The sequence below is a fragment of the Artibeus jamaicensis genome, unplaced genomic scaffold (assembly GCF_021234435.1).
Source record: "Artibeus jamaicensis isolate MK-2021 breed Jamaican fruit bat unplaced genomic scaffold, CSHL_Jam_final scaffold_537, whole genome shotgun sequence".
Lineage (NCBI taxonomy): Eukaryota > Metazoa > Chordata > Mammalia > Chiroptera > Phyllostomidae > Artibeus > Artibeus jamaicensis.
The window spans coordinates 35664845-35689361 of NW_026522047.1; the positions used below are offsets into that span (position 1 = coordinate 35664845).

Here is a 24517-nt window from a genome sequence, read left to right on the forward strand (position 1 = left end):
CTTGAGGCCTCCTCCAGTCTCCAGGTGGCCAAGTCTCTAGATGTTGCCAAACGTCCCCTGAGGGAACACGGAGGCAAAATCCCCTCCATCTGCAGACTACCGCTCTAGGGCTGGCGATCAGCGCTAGAACTAAAAAGTCGTTCTTTGGAACCTAGTCATAGTTTATTAGAGATTTGACCTAAACCGGTATGTTTTATTCTACAGGATAGTTTTGGTATGTGAAATGGCATCTGCACTAGAAAATATAGAAATAACTGCAACTTGATGGTTTTCCTCTGTAAAATTTCCTGCTGTAGTTTCTCAGCAGAGGCCCATGCTAGAATGGGAAGTACTGAGTGGGGTCAGGAAGTGAGGACTGGGGCCCAAGAGCCAGCAATCAGATAATGTATTAGTATTCACAAGCCTCGGCCGCACACTCCTCACCTGTAAACAAGCAGCTAGGCTGGTCTAGACCTAACATCATCTCCTAGTTCAAAAAACATGATTCTACTTAATAGTCCCAGCCTTGCTTCACTGAACAACTCTCACCAGAGGCCTGGGCAGCTCCGAACAACCAGCCAGCTCCTGGTGTGCACACTCCTCTCCTAATCAAGGCCACAATCTTATCTCTTTATGCCACAATCCAGTGAATTGCTAGGATCATCTAACATCCAAAGGTGAAATGTTTACATAAGTGAGCACTGTTTAAATCATTAAAATAGTTACTAATTACCTACATGGTTGAATAGAACCCACCTCTTCCATATACTGGTATAATATAGCTTTGACAGCTGGCATGTTGGTGGCGTTCATCATTAAAGTCACTGCTTGTCCTTTCCGAATCTTCACTAACCCTTTGAACACCTGCTGATTATTGTAACAGGCAGCCAGAGTAGCAATGGCCATTACCTAAATAGGGGGAGAGGGAAAAAAGACACACAAATTCATTCCACTTCATAAAACAAGAGAACAAAACGGCACTGGAAGCAATTATCATCGTGAAAAGGTAAGAAAAGCCTTCTGTAGAATGAGAAAGAGCTGCCAAAGAGCCAAGCTGTAACTTACCAAGAAAAATCACCCATGAAGAAAATATGTCAAGACTTTTACCTTTCCCACTCCTCCCTTTCTCAACAAACATTAATCAAGCGGTGTCTGCAGTCTTAAATAATTCCGTGGTTTAGTGACCAAAGTTCTTTTGTATTTGGAAGCAACAAACAACAAGCCAATGAAACATTTTCCATGCTAGGGCAATGAGTTACTAGATCTGAAAACTAATCTCAAAAAAATAATGACTGATAAGTTTTTTCTATTTTGCTTTTCTTTCTATTTTCCTACAATGAACATAATCATTATAGATTTTAAAAAAGCAGCATGGGGGAGGTGAGTAGGGGACAAAAGAAAGAAAAGGGAAGGTAGTGTCCCATGCTCCAAGGGAAATGCTTTCTAGGATAAATGAAAAGCTAGGTCAGGTACACAGATCTCAGTTCCAACAACCATTCAGATTCAAATCTGCCTACTAGAACACGATTAAACCAAGTTTGCAAATCAGTTAAATCCTATGCTTTTCTTCACTCAACTGAGTTAAACATGGAACTGGTAAAGGCATTTTAAAAGTATAAGCTCCTAGGATATCAAGGAGCTAGGTCCATAGGGTCAGGTTCTGTTAGCCCGAGTCTAAGAAAATAACAGCAAATTTTAGGCGTTTACTTAAGACTTTTTAATCATTACAGCCTCACTTACATTAGCTCTCCCCATAAACCCAGGACAGGGGCAGACCTTCCATCAATCAAGGCTTAGCCGAGGGTAAAGGTTGAGGCAAAGGGGAGGTATTATGAAATACTGCCCGCCCCCAGATAAAAAAACAAAACAAAAAAACTACAGTCATATTTTTAAAGAGCCATGCTCCTGAATACAGCAGACCGAAACAGCAGGTGCAGTCCAGCTACCCCCATCACCCCCACTACCTCACTCCCTTTGGCCTCCCTTCTCCACATACAACCAGCACAGCCTTGTCCCATACCTGGGGAATAGCGCAAAAGTTAAACACACTTTGGTTTCTAAGTTTGGAAAGGTAGGTGATGACATCTGGAATGTGGTGTAGCGCACTCGTTATAAGTTCATTCAGACACTGCACGGCCAAGTCGATGTTCTCTGGCTTAGCAAAATCACTCAACTTCTTAACATACTTGCTCCAAACCTAGACAGATAAAAAGATCAAAAAACAAGTCAAGAGGTGCACAAGGGAAAATGTCCAGGCACTATGAAAAAATCTTTGTGAATAAGAGCTATGATAGTTCTTTAGCTGCTGACTCATCTTTCACCAAAATCAAGTCCATTCTAAGCTATACCTAATGGGTATTTATGACTACAAGTCAGGATATAATCACAACCCAAGCATACAGGAAGTGTTTGGGAAAGTGTCCCTTTAGGACAATTAGTGCCATGTGTATTAAAAGCAATACTTTGTAACCTCAGACTAAAGATGCCTCCTATGTCCAGAAGGCTTTAGTCTATTGAAAAAAATAACCAGATATATACAAAATTGGCCACGAGAGTTCTAGGTAAATATTCTCAAGGTTGCCAGGCCTCAAAATAATTAATGATTAATATCACATTCTCAATTCTGGTAAGAATGCTACTGAACGAGCACACCAGGGGAAAATGAGCTAGATTTATACCCCAAGAGCAAACGTTACCTCCCTGGATCTTGGGAACTTGAAAGTGAAATAACATCCTCAATTTGAGATTCACGGATATTTTTTAGTATTTAGAGGACTCTCTGAAGCTAGCAAATGACTTACTTTTATTCTTGGATAATTCTTAAACTTCCTAAAGAATAACACTCCCCAAAATAAATGACTAGGCCTTAAAAACGCTAAGAAGTTCTATGGAAAGTCAAATTTGTTATCCATTCTTAACCTGCACTTCGACCCACCGAGATGCATCGTACTGGATTGTTCTGCAGAACCTGGAGAAACTAGGTTCTAGGCATCCATCTATCACCCTCAGCAATGGCCGACACCTGGCCACATCTTGTTCCATCTGTGTGTGCCCCCACCCAGCCCAGTGTTATTTTTTTTTTAAGCCCTGATACATCAGTTTATCCACAAATACTTCGTTATGGATTTCTAAAAGACCAGGAGGAACCTTACACCTATCTTATCACATCGAAAAATTAACAATAAATGTTGAATACAAAACACGAACTATCTAGTTAGTGTTCAAATGACCCCATTATCTGTATTTTCTGTCCACTTGGTTTGCTCACATAAAGACCTAAACAAGATCCATGTATTGCATTTGGTTGGTGTTCCTTAGGTCTATTCTGTCGATTTTCATTTCACTCCACAAGGAGGGGCCCAAACCTAGAAGAGAATCCTGGCTGGTCACTGTCCAGCTCAAAGGGGTGAGTCCACTCCGCTCCCCCAGGTGTCGCCTTGCCCCCATGGGCTCACCCACTGGAGCAGGAGCAACTCTCCCGGTTTCACCTCTTCTTCTCCAAGGGGCCCACCCTGCTGCCCCGCGGTTACCAGTCGGCTCTCCCGGGGCCTCCAGTTTCCAGGTGTGCCAGGCACCCCACGGCCACCCTTGTCCCCCGCACAGGCTGTGGCAGCACACGGGCTTTGTCTGCGGTGTTGGCACTCTGTCTGCACCTGACATTGTTTTGGAGTTCCTGGGACAATGTGATCCTGAATGATTTTGTACACGTTGTCTACGAGCTGGCTTCTGGGGCTGTTGTTTGGTTGTTTTGTTTTGTTTTGTTTTGTTTCTGTCGAGTTGCTTTCATCTTTTTTTTTGGTGAGAATTTGGAAAAAATCCCAGAACTAAGCTGCTGCCACCACCATTGCCATCTTCACAAAACTTAAAATTTTAGCTGGTAAGTGCAGAAAGGATGACAGAATTAAGATCACACCATTTGGTATCTCCAATGAAAATGGATCTAGACAATGACCACCAAGGAAAAGAAATAAGAACCTGTAACTTACAGGGAAAAGGAAGGTAAGTTCATTAAATTTTTCAAGAGCCAGTTGAAAAATCTGCTGCTTCTTTAAAGCAGAAGAAAATGGTAGTAAAACATTCAGGATGCCCAACAATGAGAGCTAAAGCTTTATATTCAGAGAAACTGATCTTCAAATAAAAAGTTTATTGTACATAGTTTAAATACACAAACATATTGATAAACTATTATCAATATATATATATCAGCAGAGGGAATTACGTTCTGATGGGCCTTTCCTGTCTGCCAGAGCAGGACCTTTGGGAAAACAGAATGACGAGAAACACCAACATAAAGACGGTGGCGAGCACAAACCGAGACTAAGTAAGTGGGGTAAGTAAGATGTCTATTATGACAATTTAGACAGAAGTATAACCATAAAAAATAGAGTTCGGCTAACATATATAAAAATATCTTCAGTTATTGTTGGTAATCATACTTGGTTGAAAATCTACATTAACTCTTTCTTTTAAATATATTTTATTAATTATGCCATTACAGTTGTTCTATTTCCCCCCTTCACTCCCCTCAACCCTGCACACCCCTTCCTCCCACATTCCCTCCCTTTAGTTCACGTCCATGTGTCATAAGCTCTTTAGCTTCTACATTTCCCACACTACTCTTGCCTTCCCCCTATTTTCTACCTACCATCTATGCTACTTATTCTCTGTGCCTTTTCCCCCTCTCTCCTTTGCCCACTCCCCTAATGCTAACCCTCCACATGATCTCCATTTCTATGGTTCACTCCTGATCTAGCTGTCCTTTTAGTTTGCTTTTGTTTTAGGTGTGGTTGTTAGTAACTGTGAGTTTGCTATCCTTTCACTGTTCATATTTTTTATCTTCTTTTTCTTAGATAAGTCCCTTTAACATTTCATATAATAAGGGCTTGGTGATGATGAACTCCTTGAATTTGATCTTATCTGAGAAGCACTTTATCTGTCCTTCCATTCTAAATGAAAGCTTTGCTGGATAGAACAATCTTGGATGTAGGTCTTTGGTTTTCATGACTTGGAATACTTCTTTCCAGCCCTTTCTTGCCTGTAAGGTCTCTTTTGAGAAATCAGCTGACAGTCTGATGGGAACTCCTTTGTAGGTGACTGTCCCCTTACCTCTTGCTGCTTCTAGGATTCTCTCCTTCATTTTAACCTTGGCTAATGTAATGATGATGTGCCTTGGTGTGTTCCTTCTTGGGTCCAACTTCTTTGGGACTCTCCGAGCTTCCTGGACTTCCTGGAAGTCTGTTTCCTTTGCCAGAATGGGGAAGTTCTCTTTTATTATTTGTTCAAATAAGTTTTCCACTTGTTGCTCTTCCTCTTCCCCTTCTGGTACCCCTATAATTTGGATGTTGGAGTGTTTAAAGATGTCCTGGAGGTTGCTAAGCCTCTCCTCATTTTTTTGAATTCTTGTTTCTTCATCCTTTTCTGTTTGGTCATTTTTTTCCTCTTTCTGGTCCACTCCCTTGATTTGAGTCCCAGTTTCCTTTCATCACTATTGGTTTCCTGTGCGTTTCCCTTCATTTCAATTAGTTTAGCCTTCATATGTTCCTCTAATTTGTGACTAAAATCGACCAGTTCTGTGAGCATCCTGATCACCAGTGTTTTGAACTGTGCATCTGAAAGGTTAGCTATCTCTTGGTTGCTTAGATTTATTGGCTCTGGGACTTTGAGCTGTTCTTGAGCCATCATGTTTTGGTCTGTTCATACCTGTTATGTATGAGGGGCGGAGCCTCAGGTGTTCACCAGGGTGGGGCCACCCAGGTTGCTGGGTTGTGAAGCTGTATGTGGGGGTGGGATCAGAGAGGGGGAATGGCACTTGTTCTGCTCTCTCTCAGATTTCTGTCCCCTCTGCCACTTCCCACAAGCAAATTGGGCCCTTCTGGCGCTGGTCCCCAGGTGTGTGGGCTTGTGCACCCTCCAGGACCCTGTGGGTCTCTCCAACAAACTCTCTGTGAGCCTGGGAGCTTCTCCTGGCACCTGGACCCCGAAAGTCTTTCCAATCAGTACTTTCAGGCTCTAATTCCTGTTGCCGGGGCCCTAGCCTGAGTGGTGTGTCTCACTGCTTGCTCCTTTGCTTGGTTATCTGCACACGAATGTGTGACCACAGTCAGCCAGCCACCTTGTGCCCTCACTGGGTCTGCCCATTGCCACCCCATGCCTGGGATCAGCCAGCCACTGCTTGCGCTCCTGGGTCAGTCAGACCAATTTTTCCTGCCCGAACCCACTCCACCGCTGACTCCACCCCTCTCACAGGTCTGGCTGAATGGTTCATTGTTGTCGGACTTCCGTACAGTTCCATTTTCTGTGTTTTGGCTGCATTTTTGTTACTAAAACTTTGTTGTCTTTAAACTTGGTTGTGCGAGGAGGCACAGTGTTTCCACCTACACCTCTATCTTGGCTAGAAGTCCCACATTAACTTTTGATTTCCCCCAAATTTAACTGCAGTCATCCCTTGGTATCCATAGGAGACTGGTTCCAGCATTCCCACAGATTCCCAGATACCGAAATCCAAGGATGCTCAAGTTCCTTGTATAAAATGCTGCATACTAATGCATACACTCAGCCTTCTGCATACATGGATTCCACACCACAGTCGAAAATACTGCTGGTTGAACTGTGGGATCCAAAACCCAAGGACACAGAGGACTGACCACATATTTATTAAAAAAAAAACCCAGGGTATAACCAGACCTATACAGTCCAAACCAGTGCTGTTCAAGGGTCCATTGCAGTTCTATCTGTGCTTCTATTTCACAGAAGCGGGGTGGGGGTGGGCCAGAGGGAGGTACACAGGACCACAGAGCTGGTGCTTATTGCAGAGGCAGCAGGGTATTCTGGACAGGCACTGGGTTGACACAGGAGACTGCAGCTTCCCTTCAGGGGTGACCACGGACTCACTGGCAGTCTTAAAAACCCTTGTCCCTTCTCTAAGCCTTGGTGTCAAAGAAGGATGGTCAAGAGCTGTTCTGAACCCTAACTGCATAATAATCACCTGGGAAACTTGAAAAACTCTGATGTCTCAGCTCAGGGTAGTTTTAATGTAGATTTTCCCCATTAAGAGTAAAATGGATCATCTTTCCAGATGTTTAAGGATCATGAGCTAACTGTTCTTATCTCTTTGCCCATTTTTCTACAGGGTGCTTGATCTTTTTCTTAACCTTTAGGAGTTTTTAAAAATATTAGGCACATTAACCCTTTATCTGCAGTGTAAGTTGCAAATATTTTCCCACTTTGCCACCTGCCTTTTTTCACTTCGAAAGCACTTGGTTTTATAGACTCACAGCAACAGACATCAGACTGATGGTTGCCAGGAGGAAGAGGGGTTGGAGGACTGGGTGGAGGGATCCAGCATTACACATTCATTCGTGGTCACAAAACAGCCATGGGACATGAAGTACACACAAGGGGCAGAGTCTGTAATACTGCAATAACTGTGGGGGGTGCCTGGGGGGCATTGGAAACAGCTGGGGGGCCACTCTGTAAGGCACATGACTATGCAACCACTGTGCTGTGCACCTGAAACTAATACAAAACAATACTGAATGGAAACTTTAAATACATAAAGTTTAAACATAAATAAAAACACTTGGTTTTAGAAAACCATTTTATAGAAAGTAAAAGGTAAATGCTGGAATAAAATCAGCAAATGGTCATAAGATTTTCTAGCTTTCCTTCTAAATAAAAATCAGTGTCAAAGCCCTGCCTTTGTCTAGTCTTTAAGTGTCACAGATCAGCGCTTGTCTGTTAAGGTGAACACCTGTAGTTCTTGCCTATCTAGCATCCTTTCCCTTTTCCTGCCCTAGAATCCTTGCTTTGGGGAGAATCCATGCTATGTGTGATGGGCAATATGACCTGGGTCTGGACACACCACTCATCCCTGGGGTTCTGTAAATGATTAATAGGAACCAGCCCTATGAATCAGGCCTTCCTAAGGACTTTTTGTTAAGCTAGTAGGTGGAGAGTCATGGGTTATTGTACCCAACACTTGGCCAATGCCCGTCAGGAGAGAAAGGGTGCAGGGCCTGATCACATGGTCTGAACTCCTACCTACATGAAACAAACTGAATCTTAACCTGCTTTATACATTCTTTTATGTTGCTTAAGGTAGTTTGATCTGCCTGTCACTTGCAACCACAAGGGTTTAATAGGATTTGGGGGTTTTTTTGTTTTGTTTTTTAAATTTATCTTTAGAGGTGAAGGGAAGGAGAGAGGGAGAGAAATATCAGTGTGTGGTTGCCTCTTGTGCGTCCCCTGCTGGGAACTGGCCTACAACCCAAGCACGTGCCCTGACTAGGAATTGAACCGTGATTGCTTGGTTCACAGGCCCGCACTCAATCCACTGAGCTACACCATCCAGGGCAGGATTTGTTTTCAGAAAGCGTTTAAAATTCTTTCCCCAAGTCCCCTGGGTTTGTTACCTCTTGAGGCCAAAACTCTCTTCCTTCTTGCTGATCCTCCAGGTAATCGCGGATGATGTTTGTTTTCTGCAGAAACACACCCATAGCATTGGAGCACTCCGTCTCTTCTCCAATCAGAGGGTCTTCCAGCTCTGAGGCCGCAAACAGGCGAGAAAGGCCGATTCCCGCCAGCCCAGCCACATAGTGACAGTACTGCAAAAGATTATTTTTAAAGTACTTCAATAACACAAATTTTACTAAAATGAAAGTGCTCGAGATCATTAGCTACAAGAGAACAGGTTCCAAATAGAATGTACAAGATCTCATTTTGATTAAAGACACAAATATACACTAGGGACAAATAAGTAAAAACATCCAAGAAGGATGTGCACAAAAGATTTAATAAAAGTGACCTCTGGCTGGTGTGATTTATTTTTTTACTTGTATTTTCTGTATTTCTACAATGCCCATGCATGCACTACTTCGAGAATAAAAGTTATTTAAAAAATAAACCAGTACAATAAACTTTTTGATATCCAAAAGTCAGAGTAAAGGCAATGTGAGAATAAAATATATTCTTTTTTGAAATTTATTATTTTTATTTTATTTTTTTAATTTTTATTTTATTGATTATGCCATTACAGTGTTCTATTCCTTCATTCCCCTCCACCCTGCACCCCCCTCCCCCACCATTCCCCCCCTTTAGTTCATGAACACGTGTCTCAAGTTCTTTAGATTCTGTATTTCCCCTACTATTCTTGCCCTCCCCCCTATCTATTTTCTACCTACCGTCTAAGCTACTTATTCTCTGTACCTTCTCCCCCCTTAAAATATATTCTAATGGAAACTAGAATAGTGAGTCCAATCGTGAAGATATTTTGAGATCTTGCAGCATCTCCAAGTCCTCACTGTACAGAAGAACAAAGTGCTACGGGGGTGCTTCTATTCTTGACACTCTTTAAGCACTCCACACAGGTGTGGGCAAAAGCAGCGCTACACTTGTGAATATGTGAAACACAGTTTATTATCAGTCATTAATTATTAGATTATTTTCCATGCGAACAACTGTAAACCTACGTTTGCCCTATTCTGTGTATTCAATCCTCACAAACATATTAGGCAGTACATACAAATATTATTGCCATTTTACAGATGTGGAAACCGAGGCAGAGAAGTCAGTTAACTTGCCCAAGATCACTCATCTAGGAAGTTAGCGGCTAGTGATGCAAAGCTTGCCTCTTAAAGCAAAGCCTTAAGAGGCAGGCTTTAACAACTTTGCTAAAACTGTTATTCTCTACAGAGAGCTTAGTAAACTAATAATTGCCAAAGAATTTTTTTCCCATAAAAGTGGTTTGTCACAGCTATCCTCTCCTGAAAAGAGTATTCCAGAGAAAGTTAATGCAATGCTTTTATCAAATAAACATCCATTAGACAAAGACAAAGAGGGGTGGAATTGAGGGTGGGAGGTAGGGGTGGGTGGGGCAGGGGAAAGTGGTGGGAGAAAAACAGAGACAACTGTATTCGAACAATAAAAAATGATTAAGAAATAAGTAATAAAGTAAAATGAACATTCATTAGAGAATTTAAGAAGTGAAGAGTAGTTAAAGAAAGTACTCTCTGGAGAGGAGTTATTAAGTGTTTCTGGTTAAAAGTAATACAATGCCAGAGACTAATCAAGGGTATGCAGTGAAATGGCAAAGAAAAACTTCTAGGAGAGGAAGATTCTGGAAAGAGTAAAGATAAGCTGAAATTAGAGAGCAAGAAATAAGCTGTGGACAACTACAAAAATTTTTAAAAGAATTACTACAAATTAAAAAGCATTAGTACGTCCACAGTGCTATCCAAGGAAAATATATCTTAAGATAGGAATCTTTGTTTATAAATATTCCTGGAATGGAAATATTCAACTTTCTCCAAAGTTGAAGGAAAAATAAAATCTTTCCAAGCAGTCAGTTTTATCTGATCAGAACGTTCACTCAACGATCTAGAATTACATTTCCTGTTCAAGCTCCACAGCAGAAAAGGCAGCCGCTGAGCAATAGCCAGTGCTGGTTCCTGACCAGGAGTTTCAGCTTTAACTTTAAATTCATCAACTAACATCCCAGCAGCAATCACTTGCATCACACGCTACCAGCAGTTCCAAAGATGTTGCCATCAAGTTTTGACTTGTGCTTACTCAGGAGTATGTATGAACAGTAGCCTTTTGTGATCCTAATTTAAACACCATTAAAGATACAAAATATGTACACAGTTTAGACATTTTTAAAACGTAGTAGCTTCCACTGGGGTGAGGAATTAAGGCTCACAGACATCATTCCTGTTAAAAGCAGCGAGCCCCCCACTCCTCCCTGGTATTTTGATGTTTTGTTTAGCCCCCATATCAATTCGGTCACTTTGTCTAGGGAAGCACTCTCCCAGCCCCGAACTCTTCCCCTGGTCGATATCCTTCACAGCTGCTGGTCAGGAATAAACTCTGGCCAAATGAAAGCCATTCCCACATAAATGTGTTATTATCGCAATACAAATTGGGGAATGGGGCCATGTCAAGAAACTTGGAATATCTCATATGGCCTTATTTCTGTAAGGAAATAAGATGATGGGAAAGAAAGAAGTATTGGAGAGGTGCTCACTCCTCAGCATAACACACCTATAATCCAAAATTAACACCTGTGGATGGTCATGAACTGTTTTTGTTTCTCTGGAAACAAGCACATAATCTAACAGTTTAAAAAAGTAATGTTGCATTAAGATGGAACTGAAAATAACTCAGATACTAAGTTTTATATACATACAGACTTGGTGGTGAAAAAGAAGAAAAACAAGCACATTTGTAACATTTGAAACTAATATCTCTACATGACATGAAGTAATTTAGCCATTTATTGAAATTTCACAGCAAGTCGGAGATACTTTTATAGTGTCTGTACCTCCAGGATAAGTTATGTCTACTTTGGCCTAACTGAACAGTAAACTCTCTACAACACAGATTATTTCCAGCATTAAACTATAAACCTGTATTTAGTGTTTACAATGAGTCATTCAAGCTAAATAGATGGGTTGTAAAACCAGAAAACCTGGAACTGGTGGACAACTTTTTCTTCCTCCTTAGCTTCACAGTGAGGACTGGCAGCTGCACTTGACGTACCACACACTGTTGCACGGGGACACTAACCTTCTCCCAGTCCTGTTCCGATGTCATGCGCTTATTCAAAAACTCTGCCATCCCAGCTCCCATTTTCTGGCAAATGTCGGCAATCACTGTTTGATATTTCACAGCCAGATTTCGAAACTCAAGGGAGATCTGAAATGGAGATATAAAAAACAGAGCACGTGAAATATGTATTTACCTTGGGAACCAATGTGGTACCCAGGTCATAAAGCAAAGCAATAATAGAACTCGCTAGTTAAGACTCCCAAATGATTCATCTATCAGCCTATCATCTAGATGACTCTAGTTTTCTATATCCTAAATAATAAAGCCAGCAAATTTTTATAAATATTGGAATGGAAGGGTCTAAAAATGGTAGTTTCTAGACTCAAAAGAAGATCTATAGTGAGACTCAAGTCTCACTATACACTCATCTTTCTAATAAATGAGATGCTTCAACATAAAACTGGGCATAAATGTAAGAATTGTAGGAAGAGTGCCTCATTTCAGGCAAAGCTCTTAAGAGTGTTAATGTATCTGGCACGTCCCACGCAATGAGCACCGTTTGGAGACTGGGAACAAACAGCCGGAAATGTATGTTCCTGCAGCATTTATATTCTAACAACCAGCAAACCATTTTCTATCATCAGTTTCCAAATGCATATATATAAAGAAGCTCTAGTGCCTTCCCCACTACAAGGCCATGTTTTGAACTCAATTTAGTTCATTCTCAGGCATGCTACCCCAACATTTTTCCCCCTGTAGCCCAAGCGCTAATGCAGAAAAGTACTATTGCTGTTTTTGAAATTCATTGCTACTGCACAAATACCTTCAGTTCAAAGAAGTGTTTATAAGTTATGAAAATACAATATAAAAATGCCATGAAACTTCTTAAATAAACTGCTGTAAAATAGCATTAGACCCAACACACAATACTGAAGACAGTGACTAGACTTTGATATGCATGAAGTGTGAGAAATACCTCATCTGTATTTACAGAAGAGTTAGAAAAACTTCCTCAGGAAACTCCTAAATTTAAGGACCTAACGGGAAACCAGCTGCCTGCAGGGCAGCAAAGGGACTCGGAAGCCTAAGTTACTTCAGAATTACTCTAAGAACATCAACTGTTAAACACCCCAAAATCCGTAAAATCAACCCAATCTCGCCAGAACTCTGTTTTTTCTCCAGAGCAGTTGTTCCAAGCACAGCCCAGAGGTAATCCCTGTGGTGGACTAAAACAAATGAGCAAGTCCACCGAAGAAGGTTCTTCGCATCCCTCAGTCTCCCCAGACCCACTCTTTCCACGGATCCTTGGCCAGGTCAGTTCTATTTATAAGGGAGAAAAGGCCAGGGAGGTGGGGAGGAGGGGCAGTTTAGACCCTTAAAAACTCTGAAACAAACATTTCCCTGATGAATTTGAACCATCTCCTGCAACTCTGTGGTACTTATGACATAATTATATACATTTAAAAAATGAAAACAAAAATATCTAGGCAAGAGTCACAGTGAAGAGCTCAGTTTTCCCAGAAGCCCGAGGGAGGGAGGAGAGCACTGCTGACTCACTCCAAACTCAGTGCCCGGTTCGCACGATCCCGAATAGGAACAGGTTCTGCCCAATGAAGCCAGCCAGGAGGACCTAGGTTTTACTCCTCCAGGTGATTCTGTTTCACAACTACCAGAGATTTCCTGGGCGTTCTAACATTTCCTTTACTTGGGGTGCACGTTCTGCTCAAGCCAGCAGCACAAGCACAGAGAAGGCAATGGCCGCGGCATGTCAGGAAGCTGCTCGGAATGAGTCAAAGCCCCTGGAGAGCCCTGAGCGCGTGCAGGAGGGATACCAGGAGCCGTCCACTAGTGTAATGGAGAAAGGTGTGCGCTCTATTTCTTCACTTAATTATTTTTCATAGATTCCTTTCCTTTCGTCTTCTTTTATATCGTATTGCACTGTATCAACTCCACTGAACTATTCTTCACAGACTTTTTGGTTTGTGTTGTACTGTGCTTTTGGCTTTGACACTGAAAACATATTCTCAATCATTTGAAACAGACTTCACTTCAAAGGAATCTTTTTCAAACATTCTTTTGTGATGGGTGGATCCCTCCGTCTCCACTCAGGAACATAGACTTGTTTCAAGAGCAAGAGCCTAAAAATTCTGGCAACGACTATGTATATACAGAAGGGCTCCTTTGAGTCATTAGGGAACATGACACTTTGCTAAATCAAAACTTTAAAGATATGAAAGAATCACTTATTTGTGTGATAAGATGTGCAAATTCCAGAAAAGCAGGGCCCAGTCACATATATCATATAAACTTGTAGGGTTTTCTAAAGCTCAAAATTTTAATTATAATCCACTTTACTCCAACAGAATGGACTAAATGTCTAATATATCTAGAATACTTAGTATGTACCAGGCATTATTCCAAGTACTTTACACATATGAACTTATTCACAGTTCTAACTTTAAAAATGAGAAAACTGGGACACCAAGAAGTTAAGGAACTTGTCCGACACCACACAGCTATAATAGACACTGCAGAGGATCGTCCTGATTCTGAGTCCTCAGCCCAGCTGCTCCCTACAGCACAGCTGCTCCCGTGGTCAGCAGCCCACCCGTGCTACCAGGCCGAGGACGCCCAGGACGCCAGCAGTGCTGCCTCCCTGCGCTGCGTTACAGGCGCTCAGTTTTGTGGCTGGCCTGAGAGTCCCTCTTTACGCCACTAGAACTTGGGTGCATCTTTCCACAGGAGTAAACATGGGGCCAAACACTACACCAATAGTAGTTACAGAAGCTAACACCACTCTAAGAGCTTTATCTGTATTAACTCTTTTAATCTTCACAACAAAACCATGAGGTAGATACTATTATTACCTCTCTGTTATAGTTGGGGAAAAAAACAAAAACAAAAAGAATGAGGCACTGGCAGGCTACAAACTAAGCACCGGTAAATAAATGGGAAAGTTGAGATTCCAACTCAGGCAGTCTTACCAATCACATTACATCACGCTGCCCTCAGACTGCTTATCTAACGGTTTTCTATAGATGTGCGGGCTAGCGGACACTACCACAGATCATAAACACTGTAAACCACATGCAGAAGAGATTTGCAATTCTACTACCGTGGGGAAGTCCTCTAGCACTTGTCGATACTTCTCCTTGCTCTCCATGAACCGCCAGTCAGGTTCGTAAAGGTAAGAGTGAAAGTTGTGTAACAGTGGGATCTTTTTTTCTATACTGATGGTCATGTCATCCTCCACCGTGTCCAAAGCCCGGAGAACCAGGTAAAAGATGCACACTGCATGGCTGTAAAACATGGAGAAGTACTAATATTACTGGAACAAACTCTCAAAGACATTTATTTCAAAATAACATCTCATTTACGCCAGGCCATTTTCTAAACCCTCCTACAGTCTGCAGAACTATGAAAGAATATGCAAAGCCTTTCATACCTCAGATACCTTAGTTTTCCTTTCTTATATAGCAACAATGGCCTGATGTAGTTTATTTATAAAAATAAAAAACCTATTAGCTGACTCCCACAACGAATTACAATTAACTAATGTAGAACCACTGTACAAAGGCCCACAGACCAAATGTTTAGATGAAACCAATATTTTGCAGATATTGCAAAATAATATTTGCAATATAAAAAATAAAGTCAAGAGATACAACTTCTCATACAAATACTATTGAACATTAAGGCAACTGGTTTAAATTCACGTATGCATGTAATCTGCACAGAGGCAACTTGAGAAGAATTACCCCGGTATACTACAAATATAAAGCAGCACAAAAAAAATCCATGATCTGCTCAGAGACAGGTTCAGCTGCCAAGACTAAAAAAAGTTAATAAACAACCCCCCCTTCCTTGAAAGAGCTGGCCTGCAGAGACATCATTAGATGGCAAGGTGCCTGGAAGGGCAGTCTAAAGTAAACACATGGGTGTTCCAACAGGGAACTTCTCCTTTACTCAAGTGGCGTACGTTGTGCTTTAACCACAAGCACACAGAGTGCAATGATCGGGGCTGTGTCAAAAAAAAGTTGCTCGGAATGACACAAAGCCCTCTGGAAAGCTTTCCTCCCACGCCAAAGAGGCCCCTGCCACTCACCGCATTTCTTCATCCAACGCCTGGATAACAGCTGCGAAACTGCGACTAGTCTGATGCAGATACTTGTAGCAAGTTTTCAAGGAGCTGCTGAGCGAGTCCTGCGGGCAGAGGAGACACACAGAGGTAGCAGACGTCGAGGAGCAGGAGTGGGAGTGAGACTGGGGCAGGCGGCAGGCAGCCGTAGGGCTCAATAGCCGAACGCAGATGCCCTCTCCCCGTGGCCACTCTTTGGAGGGCCAGCAGCGCGGGGGGCTACCTGTGCCCCTGGGTGCCGCGGTGGGGCTCAGCACCAAGGTCCGCTTAAAGAGGGACATGGCCTTGGTGCCGCAGGCGACTGCAGCCATGAGAAACGAGGCTCCAGCGCCAAGTTTTTCCTCCATAGACCCAAGAGGCGCTGGAAGACGCCCACCGAGGAGGCGGGGCGAGCTCTCCTTGCACTCCAAAAGACTCCAGACTGGCAGGCCAGGAGCGAGAGCCCGCCCACTGCCAATTGTGGTCCGAGGAGCAACAGGAGATGGACCCGCCCCTTGGCCTCTGGCTTGCAACCCTTTCTCCCTAGACCCCAAAGGTACAGTTAACGTTGCTGGCTCCACTTGCAAGAAGCTTGCTTTTACCTCCTGAGACTTCATCTCTCCTTGATCAAACTTCAGTCAGGCCTTGAATCCTCCACGTCTGCACTTGTGTGTCTGTGTCTGCATCGCCCAATTTTAGCAAAAGTCCTAAACTCGTTTGGATACCTGATCAACCTCACTATCCGACGGGAGCCCTCCTCCAACATCCCATTGCCCTGGTCTGCCTCCGGCTCCTTTCAGGTCGTTGTACCAGAAAGTCCTGGTCCCGATGTTGCCTTACAATTTTCCCCTCCACTCTGCCTGCTCCTTGACTATAACTGCCCACTTTTCCTGGTACTAGGAGTTACAGAAGCCCAGTTCTATAACTGAGGTCTCTTTCCCCTATTGCAATAGCTTTTCTGAATAAAATCTGTTTTTACCACTTTAACTACTGTTCAGCTGTGTTTTCTTTAACACCTGCTAAACCTCTACTAGTCTCTGGAAAACTATTTTTATTTTTAAGATTTCTATTCTTTTCCTTTGCAAATCTTAACTGTAACTAGCTGCTTCCTGAACTTTATTATTCCCTAAGGAAAACAAGAACTGTTTTTCCAGAAAAACAAAACCAAACCATATTCTGATATGCAAGCATATCAGAAATATGTATTTTATAGAGACAATATTTTAGAACAGTTTTATGCCTACAGCAAAAGTGAATCAAAAGTATAGCGTTCAAAAAAAAAAGTAAGGTGTTCCCATACACACCCCCAATCTCTGCCACCTTCTTATTAAAAGAGAAATGGAAAACTGAATTATCTAACAGGGGAGTCGTTAAAAAAACACAATATGGCATATCCACCAGAAATCCCATAGTTACATTGCAATGATAACCCTGGTGTGTGTGTGTGGGGGGAAGGGGGATGTCTAGATAAACTATGTTCTTTTTATTTGTGTACATTTCCTAAATTTCCTACCATGGATGCATATTATTTTGTCAAGAGTAAGGCTTTTTCTTTTTTTAAAATTATACGATCAGAATTTAATGTTACTGCCATGTTCAATACAAATTATTAGTAAAAGTATATACTAAGCATCTTATATTAGAATCAAATATTCAGTAAAGGTCTGATTAATAAATAAACACATTCACAGAGTATTCAAAGACGATTCACAAGCTCCTTCCCAGGACTTCACAGTAAAATGAAACGAAGAGAATGAACGCTATTGGCTAAGCTCCCTGCCAGCTCTTCACATACCTGCTGTGACCAGGCTGCAGTGACTCCTTTCTGCCACGTGTTTACTCCTGAGTGAAACCTAATGGTTTGGAGGCAGGTGTCTAATGCAAGTTTCACTGGACACAATGGTGCATGCAGTCACTGGTTCTGAAGAGCAACACTCTTAAGGAACACACTACCCCTCCTTTCCAGCACACCTCCTGCACTCCCAAGAGGGGACTGAGGTCAATAAATCACACGCCTGTCTCCTTCCAGTACCTATTTGTTTCAGTGCCTCACGCTGTAACAATAATTTTTCTCAAATCACCAATGCACAGGAAGATAAAACTATTAAACACACCATGGAAAACACTACTCACTAAAATTTCCACTGCTTGATTCCCAGTTGAGGAAAAGACAAAAAAAATAAGCTGAAGCTCCCTGCTGCCTGTCCCTAGAGCCTCCTGATGTTTACCGCTGTTGAAATTAAGTGCACTCCCAAGAACTTTCAAGTGAGAGCAGACGGGACTGAAGAGCATCTAGAAGAAGCCTGTGCGGTGGCCAGAAGCGCAAGTCTGAACTCCCAGTACTGGGGCTCCAGTCTCAAGATGAAAGACAGTTCCACAGGTGAAAAGCTACCAACCCTCTCCACAGTTTTTTGTTAAGACTTTAGGCAGTTCCCTCAGAAGTGGGGGGGAAAGACCCACAAACTTTGAGAACTGAATTTATGAGACAAGATTAACTTCCATTTATTGAGCAGCTACATGCTTGAGCACAGTGCAAATATCACTGTAAGTCCTTAACCTGCTGTACCTTTTTAATCCTGAAAAAGTCCTTTAAGGAAGGTGTTACAGACCTACAATCCACCTGAAATCTTCATGGCCGGCACTCAGCAGAATTCAGATATTTTGAATATTTGTGTTGTAGAAAACGGGCAATAAAATGCATATACAGCCACAGTCATTGTGGAGTAGCATCCCGTAACTGATCTTAACATTTCTTCAGCAAAACATTTGAATATTTATACTAAGTGGGGTTACCTTAATTTAGAGCTTTTTTTTTTTTTTTTTTTGCTACAAAATAACCTTGGGCCAGACTTATTACCAAACTCCTTGTTTTCAGACCATTTGGAGTTGGGAAATGTGCTGCAGGACTGTGACCTGGTATCTGTTTCACCGGTGAACAAACTGTTGCTCTGAGGTTAAATGACCAAAAGTTATTTAGATAACTGAGTCAGGATTTAGGCTTAATAGACTTAAGATATTTGTCTAAATAGCAGGATTTAAGCATGACAATAGCAGGATTTAAGCGTGACAGAAGCATGGAACTGCATGCTTACCAAACACCTGCTTTTTCCATTATGCACCCTCAGGGAAGTCACAACTTGCAGGTGGCAGTGTGCCCTGGATTTACTGATATGCTTCTAAAAATTTGGCATAAATCAAGTTTACTGAATTCTGAATTCCTATAGCCAAAACCTGTTAATAGAAATAACCAGCCTTCCATATCTGATAAGTGTAAGCCCTCCACACCAACTTCTTTGTTATTTAAGAGAAAAATTAAGAGGTTAAGTGAAGAAAAATGGTTTTTGCTGTTTGCTCTAATTTGAAGTGCGCTCAATTATTTTAAAATGGCTCAAAGGGTTTAAAAGGGGCTCAGAAAAAGGGCAACTAACAAAACCAATAATGTCATACAGTATTGTTCATCAAAATCTCTGAGCTAGAGTGTCTTTTACAGCGAGAAAAATGAGATACAGAGAAGTCCAGTCTCCGGACCCAAATCTCAACATTACAAATTGAATCCCAACTTCAGACTCTCAGATCAAGGTCTTTACCTATCTTGTTCACTGCTGTTATCTCCAGTTGTTTCAGGAAGAGAGGAGGGAGGAAGGGAAGAAGAGTGGTAGAATGCCTGCTGCGCGCTGGGAGCACCTATGACAGCGCTGGCATTTGATTGGCTGTGGGGAACAGCCAAAGCATATGCTCTTTATCCCACCAGGTGGCCTCCAAACTAGAAAACATGGAGGCCTTCAGACAAGCCTAAGTTGGCACCCTGGCACCACCACAAAGGAGCTGTGTGACCTCACAAAAGTTATTGTATACCTTTATCCCACCATCCCCAAATCTGTAAAATGGCAGCAATAATAGGACTCTCTCTCTTCAGGGTTGTTGTCAAGACTGACTGAGTAGTGTGGTTAAGTTATAAAATGGCTGCAAAATTTTGTGGCTCTTTTGATTAGGAGATGGGACCTTTCTCCACATCCTCTGGGCTTTCCTTTTGACTTTTTCTGGCCCCAAAGTAGCAAATATAACTTGAGCAGAGGCTTGAAAAGTGCACGAACACTGAACTTTGTGCTCTTCCAGCCACCAGGAGAGGCACCTGGGGCTGGCCTGCTGGATGAGACACATATGGCCCCAGTGTACCAACCACCAGCTTGTCTGGCCACAGCTGAACGGTTCGGCTGAGCAAACCCAGGAGAGATCAACCGAGCTGGCCCAGACTAGAACTCCCCTGTTCTAGAGATGTGTGAACTCAGTTGTCATTTTCGGTCAGTTTGTTTTAATTTAATTGTGGTACATATATATAACATAAAACTTACTGTCTTGAACATTTTAAGTGTGCAGTTTAGTACTATGTGTGCAGTTAATACCACTTAGTACATTCACACTGCCGCGCAACCAGTCTTCAGAACTGAGCCACCCAGTTTTGGTCACTACCTGTCTGACCGAGCGCAGCTCGGCTTCTGTGTCCCCACCTACACGCACCCAACTTCATGCTTCCAGTCTACACTCTGCAGTGCCAGCCAGGGTAGGCTCCTTGTCACTCCACATGCTTCATGCTCCATCCTACCTACAGGACTTGGCTCCTGCTAACTTTTCCCACTGAGGATCCTCCCCCTAATCTAGACTCTAATACCTGTTCAAGGCCCTAACCCTTACAAAGCACGATTCCTGTGTTTTCTGAAAACTTCTCACTGTAAAACATAACCATTTCAGTAAAAAAATTCCTGAAATCAAAATGCCCTTCAGCTTACTTGGCACCTCCTAGGTTATCTTACTTTTGTACACCTATTCTCCATTAGACTGTGTTTAGAATAGGCATTTCCCTCTTTGCATCCATCACACAAAAGTGTATTCATCTTTCAGCTGAATCTGGACAACACTCTGCTTATTGTGTCTCTGAGGTCCGTCACCCTCACGGTAAGCAGCATTGTGGGGTTAAGAGTATGAGCTCTAGGTCAGACTGCCAGGTCAGACTGCCAGGTCAGACTGCCAGGCTCAACAGTAGGCTCCACCCCTAAGCAGCTATTGGACCTCACGCAATTAATCTCTTTGTGCCTGCTTCTCCATCTATAAGACAGGAAAAAAGTATATTGTTGCTTCATCATAGTGTTACTGGGAAGGTTTAAACAACAGATGGAAGGAGGTATTTAAAATAGCGCTTGCCACACAGCAATAGCTCAATAAACAGTAAGTATTATCACGACAGCCTTTATCTAAAAGGAAAAGGTCTAGGTTTAAAAAGTCGTTCGGCAGGTCTTCCATCTCTTGTTCCGGAGATCAGGTCCTGAACAAGTACACTTAGGGATCGGGACTGACCACAGTTTCAAGTCCACGGCATGATGAGCCTGCCCAAAAAAAGCCAGTGAACACTGATGTGGGAGGGTGAGACAGGGAAAAGAACTTTAATTGTATCTGGACATTTTATTTCTTAACAAAAGCAACACAAGATATGAAACAAATACAGCAAAAACTTAATATGTAGTTGATATTAGAGACAGACACAAAATAGTTTGTTATGATATTTTTAGTTTTTTCTAGTTGTTTGAAATATTTTATAACTAAAATACATTTTCTGAAGTTAAAGCAATCTTAACCTATGTTCATTAGAAACACAACATTCGAGGCGGACTATTTTTATGTGATGTGCCTTGCCAAGCATTATGACATTCCTCACGAATGGCAATGAAGCTCTCCACAGGTGTAATGGAAAAACCAAGAAACAGACGATTGGGATGTGTAAGGAATGAGAGATAAGCAGCAGACCTGCTTAAGACTTGTTTCTTCTTTTTGAGCATGGAAAACAAATCTTTTATGCTACCCTGGTCATAAATAAAATATTAACATCAAAAATATGTAACATCCATAAGAAAGAAATTCCAAGTCTGAAATAACCAGACCACACCTAAAGTACTGTTCAGTTTTGAACAATAGACTTTAAAGACAGACCAGGTTGGTAAATGACCTGGAAAGAGGAACAGATATCGAGTGGAAGAACACAGAACATTTGGCTTGTATATCTGTATACAGAGAGGATATGAAGTTCTCTTAAAACACTGCAAGTACTGTATTGTGAAACAAGGATTAGACTCTCCGGCTCCAGAGAGAGAACAGGGTGGAGGAAGTTCAGCTCACTTTAGGTAACACTGTCTCAAAACCAAAACTATCTGGAGATGGAATGGGCAGTCTCCAAAGATAGTGAATTATGAGTCATAGGAGGTGTTCAGGTGACTGTACCACCTGGATTGTAAAGGAATAACTGTTTTATGTTACAGATCCCTCCTGGGAGAATGTGATAACATTCTCTAGGACACCATTCTCCTCCCGCTGCATATCATCCACCAAAGTGGACACCATTCTCTTCCTCCCAAAACACACAAATTCACAACAAATTTTTCCAAACAATTTCAGGAAAGCTCCAAGTAAGAACTCTCAGTAAGAATCTCTAATTTAACAAGTATCTATTGAGCCGTGGCCGATATGGTTCAGTGGACTGAGTGCTGGCCTGTGAGCAAAAGGGGTCATTGGTTAGATTCCCCAGTCAGGACACATTCCTGGGTTGCAGGCCAGGTCCTCAGTAGGGTGTGCATGAGAGGCAACCATACATTGATGTTGCTCTCTCTCTCCCTCTCTCTAAAAATAAAATAAAAAATAAGAAAAAAATCTTAAAAAAATATCTATTGAGTAAGGCACAAGAGCAACCTAAAGCCATGTTTCTTTTAGGCATTCCTCGAAAGATTAAGCCCACATGCCAGCCAAAAGTGATTTTTTACTTTTGTGATTTTCCTTATGACATTTACTATTATCTGCCACATTTACTTATGTTTATCTTGTTTAAAAAGCTACACATTTCTCCAGGGCAGTGCACCTACTTTTTGTTCATTAACTCACTAAAGATACATCAAATAAAATTCCTGTTTTCGAAATGCTTAAAATCCAGAACCTTAAATCTGAAAGGATTTGGGGAACATAAAGCCAATACACAAATAACCACAACACAAGGTTATATGGTTACTGATATAAGGTAAAAAACAGTGCTTAGAGAAAATGTTTTTCCATGTCACAGATGACATGAAAAGGCATCCTGTGATGGTGCCCTTCTTAAGTTTTCTATGAACAATGAATTTCATAACATGTTACTGACCTGACCTGACATGATGAGCTCTTTGGGTGTTTTATTTATCATGCATGCTGGCCTGCCATGCTGAACCCTCTATAATACCTAGCACAGAACAGACGCTTAAAAAATGACTGCTGAATGATCTATAGGTGGTACTCACTGAAGCTAGACCTTGGACGATAACTCTAAGTCATGAGACAAAGGGAAAAAAAGGTTTGTTCATTGAAATGAAAGTGTTTTAACGAAGGACACCAATTACTGGTACATTTAAACAAAGAAGAGTATTTTACTGTGATAGTTCCACTGGGGAAAAATAATTTAAAACTCTTGACATAATCCACTAATACAAATGAAGGTGTTTAGTCATTCAATAATCACTTTAGAATAATTTTTGTTGGAATAAATACCTTTGTAAGTATTAGCTTAACAAAAGGTACAGGAATGAGGCAGGTGAAATATGAATTAAAAAACTAGGTCTGGCCTTCAAAAAGCCAACAATGTGGCTGGCTAATCAACATACAGGTAAACTACTAAGAACTTGGAAGAGTAAATAAGTGTTATAAAAAAACTGAAAAAGCACTGAGGAAGATACTGATCAGACTGTAGGAAAGCGAGGGAAGCTTCTGCAGGCCATGGAATAACTGAAAACTGGAAAGTCCGCTTTCATTCCAGAAAAGGTATTTACACAGTTCATTTTATTTACATATTCCTCGCTAAGGTCCTGTCCCACTCACACTACCCACATAGCCTATTTTGTAAACAAAGACTACAAGATAATAATCAATGTGAAGAATGAAATGTGGCTCTGACAGGTGTGGCTTGGTGGACTGAAAATTGTCCTGGCAACCGAAAGCATGCGGGTTGGATTACATCCAGGGCACGAGCGTGGGTTGCTGGCCCCTTCCCCCTGGGCGTGGGAGAGGCAAGCACACATTGATGTTTCTCTCCCTCCCTTCCCCTCTCTCTAAAAATAAATAAGTAAAATGTTTTTTTTTAAGAAAAAGAATAAAATATGAAGCAAAACTACCGGAAAACCAATGTCTTGAACGAGTAGAAACATTTTAAGCAGCAAGGAACTTGAGGGAGGGTAGGGGCCAGAGAAGGTCTGCGTAGGAGACCAAGCCCAGCTGGGCGCCTCTGTGGGTTAAGGAGAGGGAATGAACCAGGCTGGCAAGTGTCTGCTCCCAGAGGGAAGAAGGGAGCCTGAGACGTTGGGTATCCGTTCGCCGCGCCCCTCATCCCCGAATTTGGTCCCGCCAGGCCAGGTCGGAAAGACCCACGTCGTGCACAGCGTCTCCAACCCGGCAGGAACGCAGGGACGCTCAACCCACCTGGTCCGTCGTGGGTACCACCTTATACCGACCCCCAATCTGGAAGCGCAGCAGGTTGTAAAACTCCTCCGGGTGCCCCAAGCACTTTACGTACTCCATACTGAGAGAAGGATGCGAATCCTCGGTGACTGCCTCCCTAATTCTTCCAACTGGCACCCACCCGTGGATGATGTGTGAGCGGACTTGGAGGAAACAGAGGCGGGCCCAGAGCATCGACGCCACGCCCACTTCCCCGTCCGTCTTAACGAGCCCGGGCTCTCGAGACAGCTTCGGTGACCTGTTGGATGGTCTGACATACGCGGATTGGCCAGAGCTGTCCGCACCAGAGAGACGCTGGCCAATCGGAGGAAAGATAGTCTGGCGTGATGACTACATCCTAGAAGCTAATTGAAG

General features: G+C 42.2%; 1 protein-coding gene across 2 annotated transcripts in view; it reads right to left on the reverse strand.

The window, feature by feature from the left end:
- Window positions 1–24332, reverse strand: part of FDFT1 (farnesyl-diphosphate farnesyltransferase 1) — a 29987-nt gene extending 5655 nt beyond the window's left edge. The window contains exons 1-7 of one of the 2 annotated variants that reach the window (XM_037145434.2): window positions 24125–24332; window positions 15629–15726; window positions 14639–14822; window positions 11542–11670; window positions 8391–8582; window positions 2000–2176; window positions 736–888 (exon numbers count right to left, since the gene is read on the reverse strand). In XM_037145434.2, the coding sequence (XP_037001329.2) occupies window positions 736–888; window positions 2000–2176; window positions 8391–8582; window positions 11542–11670; window positions 14639–14822; window positions 15629–15726; window positions 24125–24223 (1032 nt within the window). In that variant the 5' untranslated portion in view covers window positions 24224–24332. Of the gene's footprint in view, window positions 1–735; window positions 889–1999; window positions 2177–8390; window positions 8583–11541; window positions 11671–14638; window positions 14823–15628; window positions 16606–24124 lie in introns of those variants that run through there. The other variant, XM_037145433.2, reaches the window with a different exon arrangement.
- Between the last annotated feature and the right edge of the window lie 185 nt (window positions 24333–24517).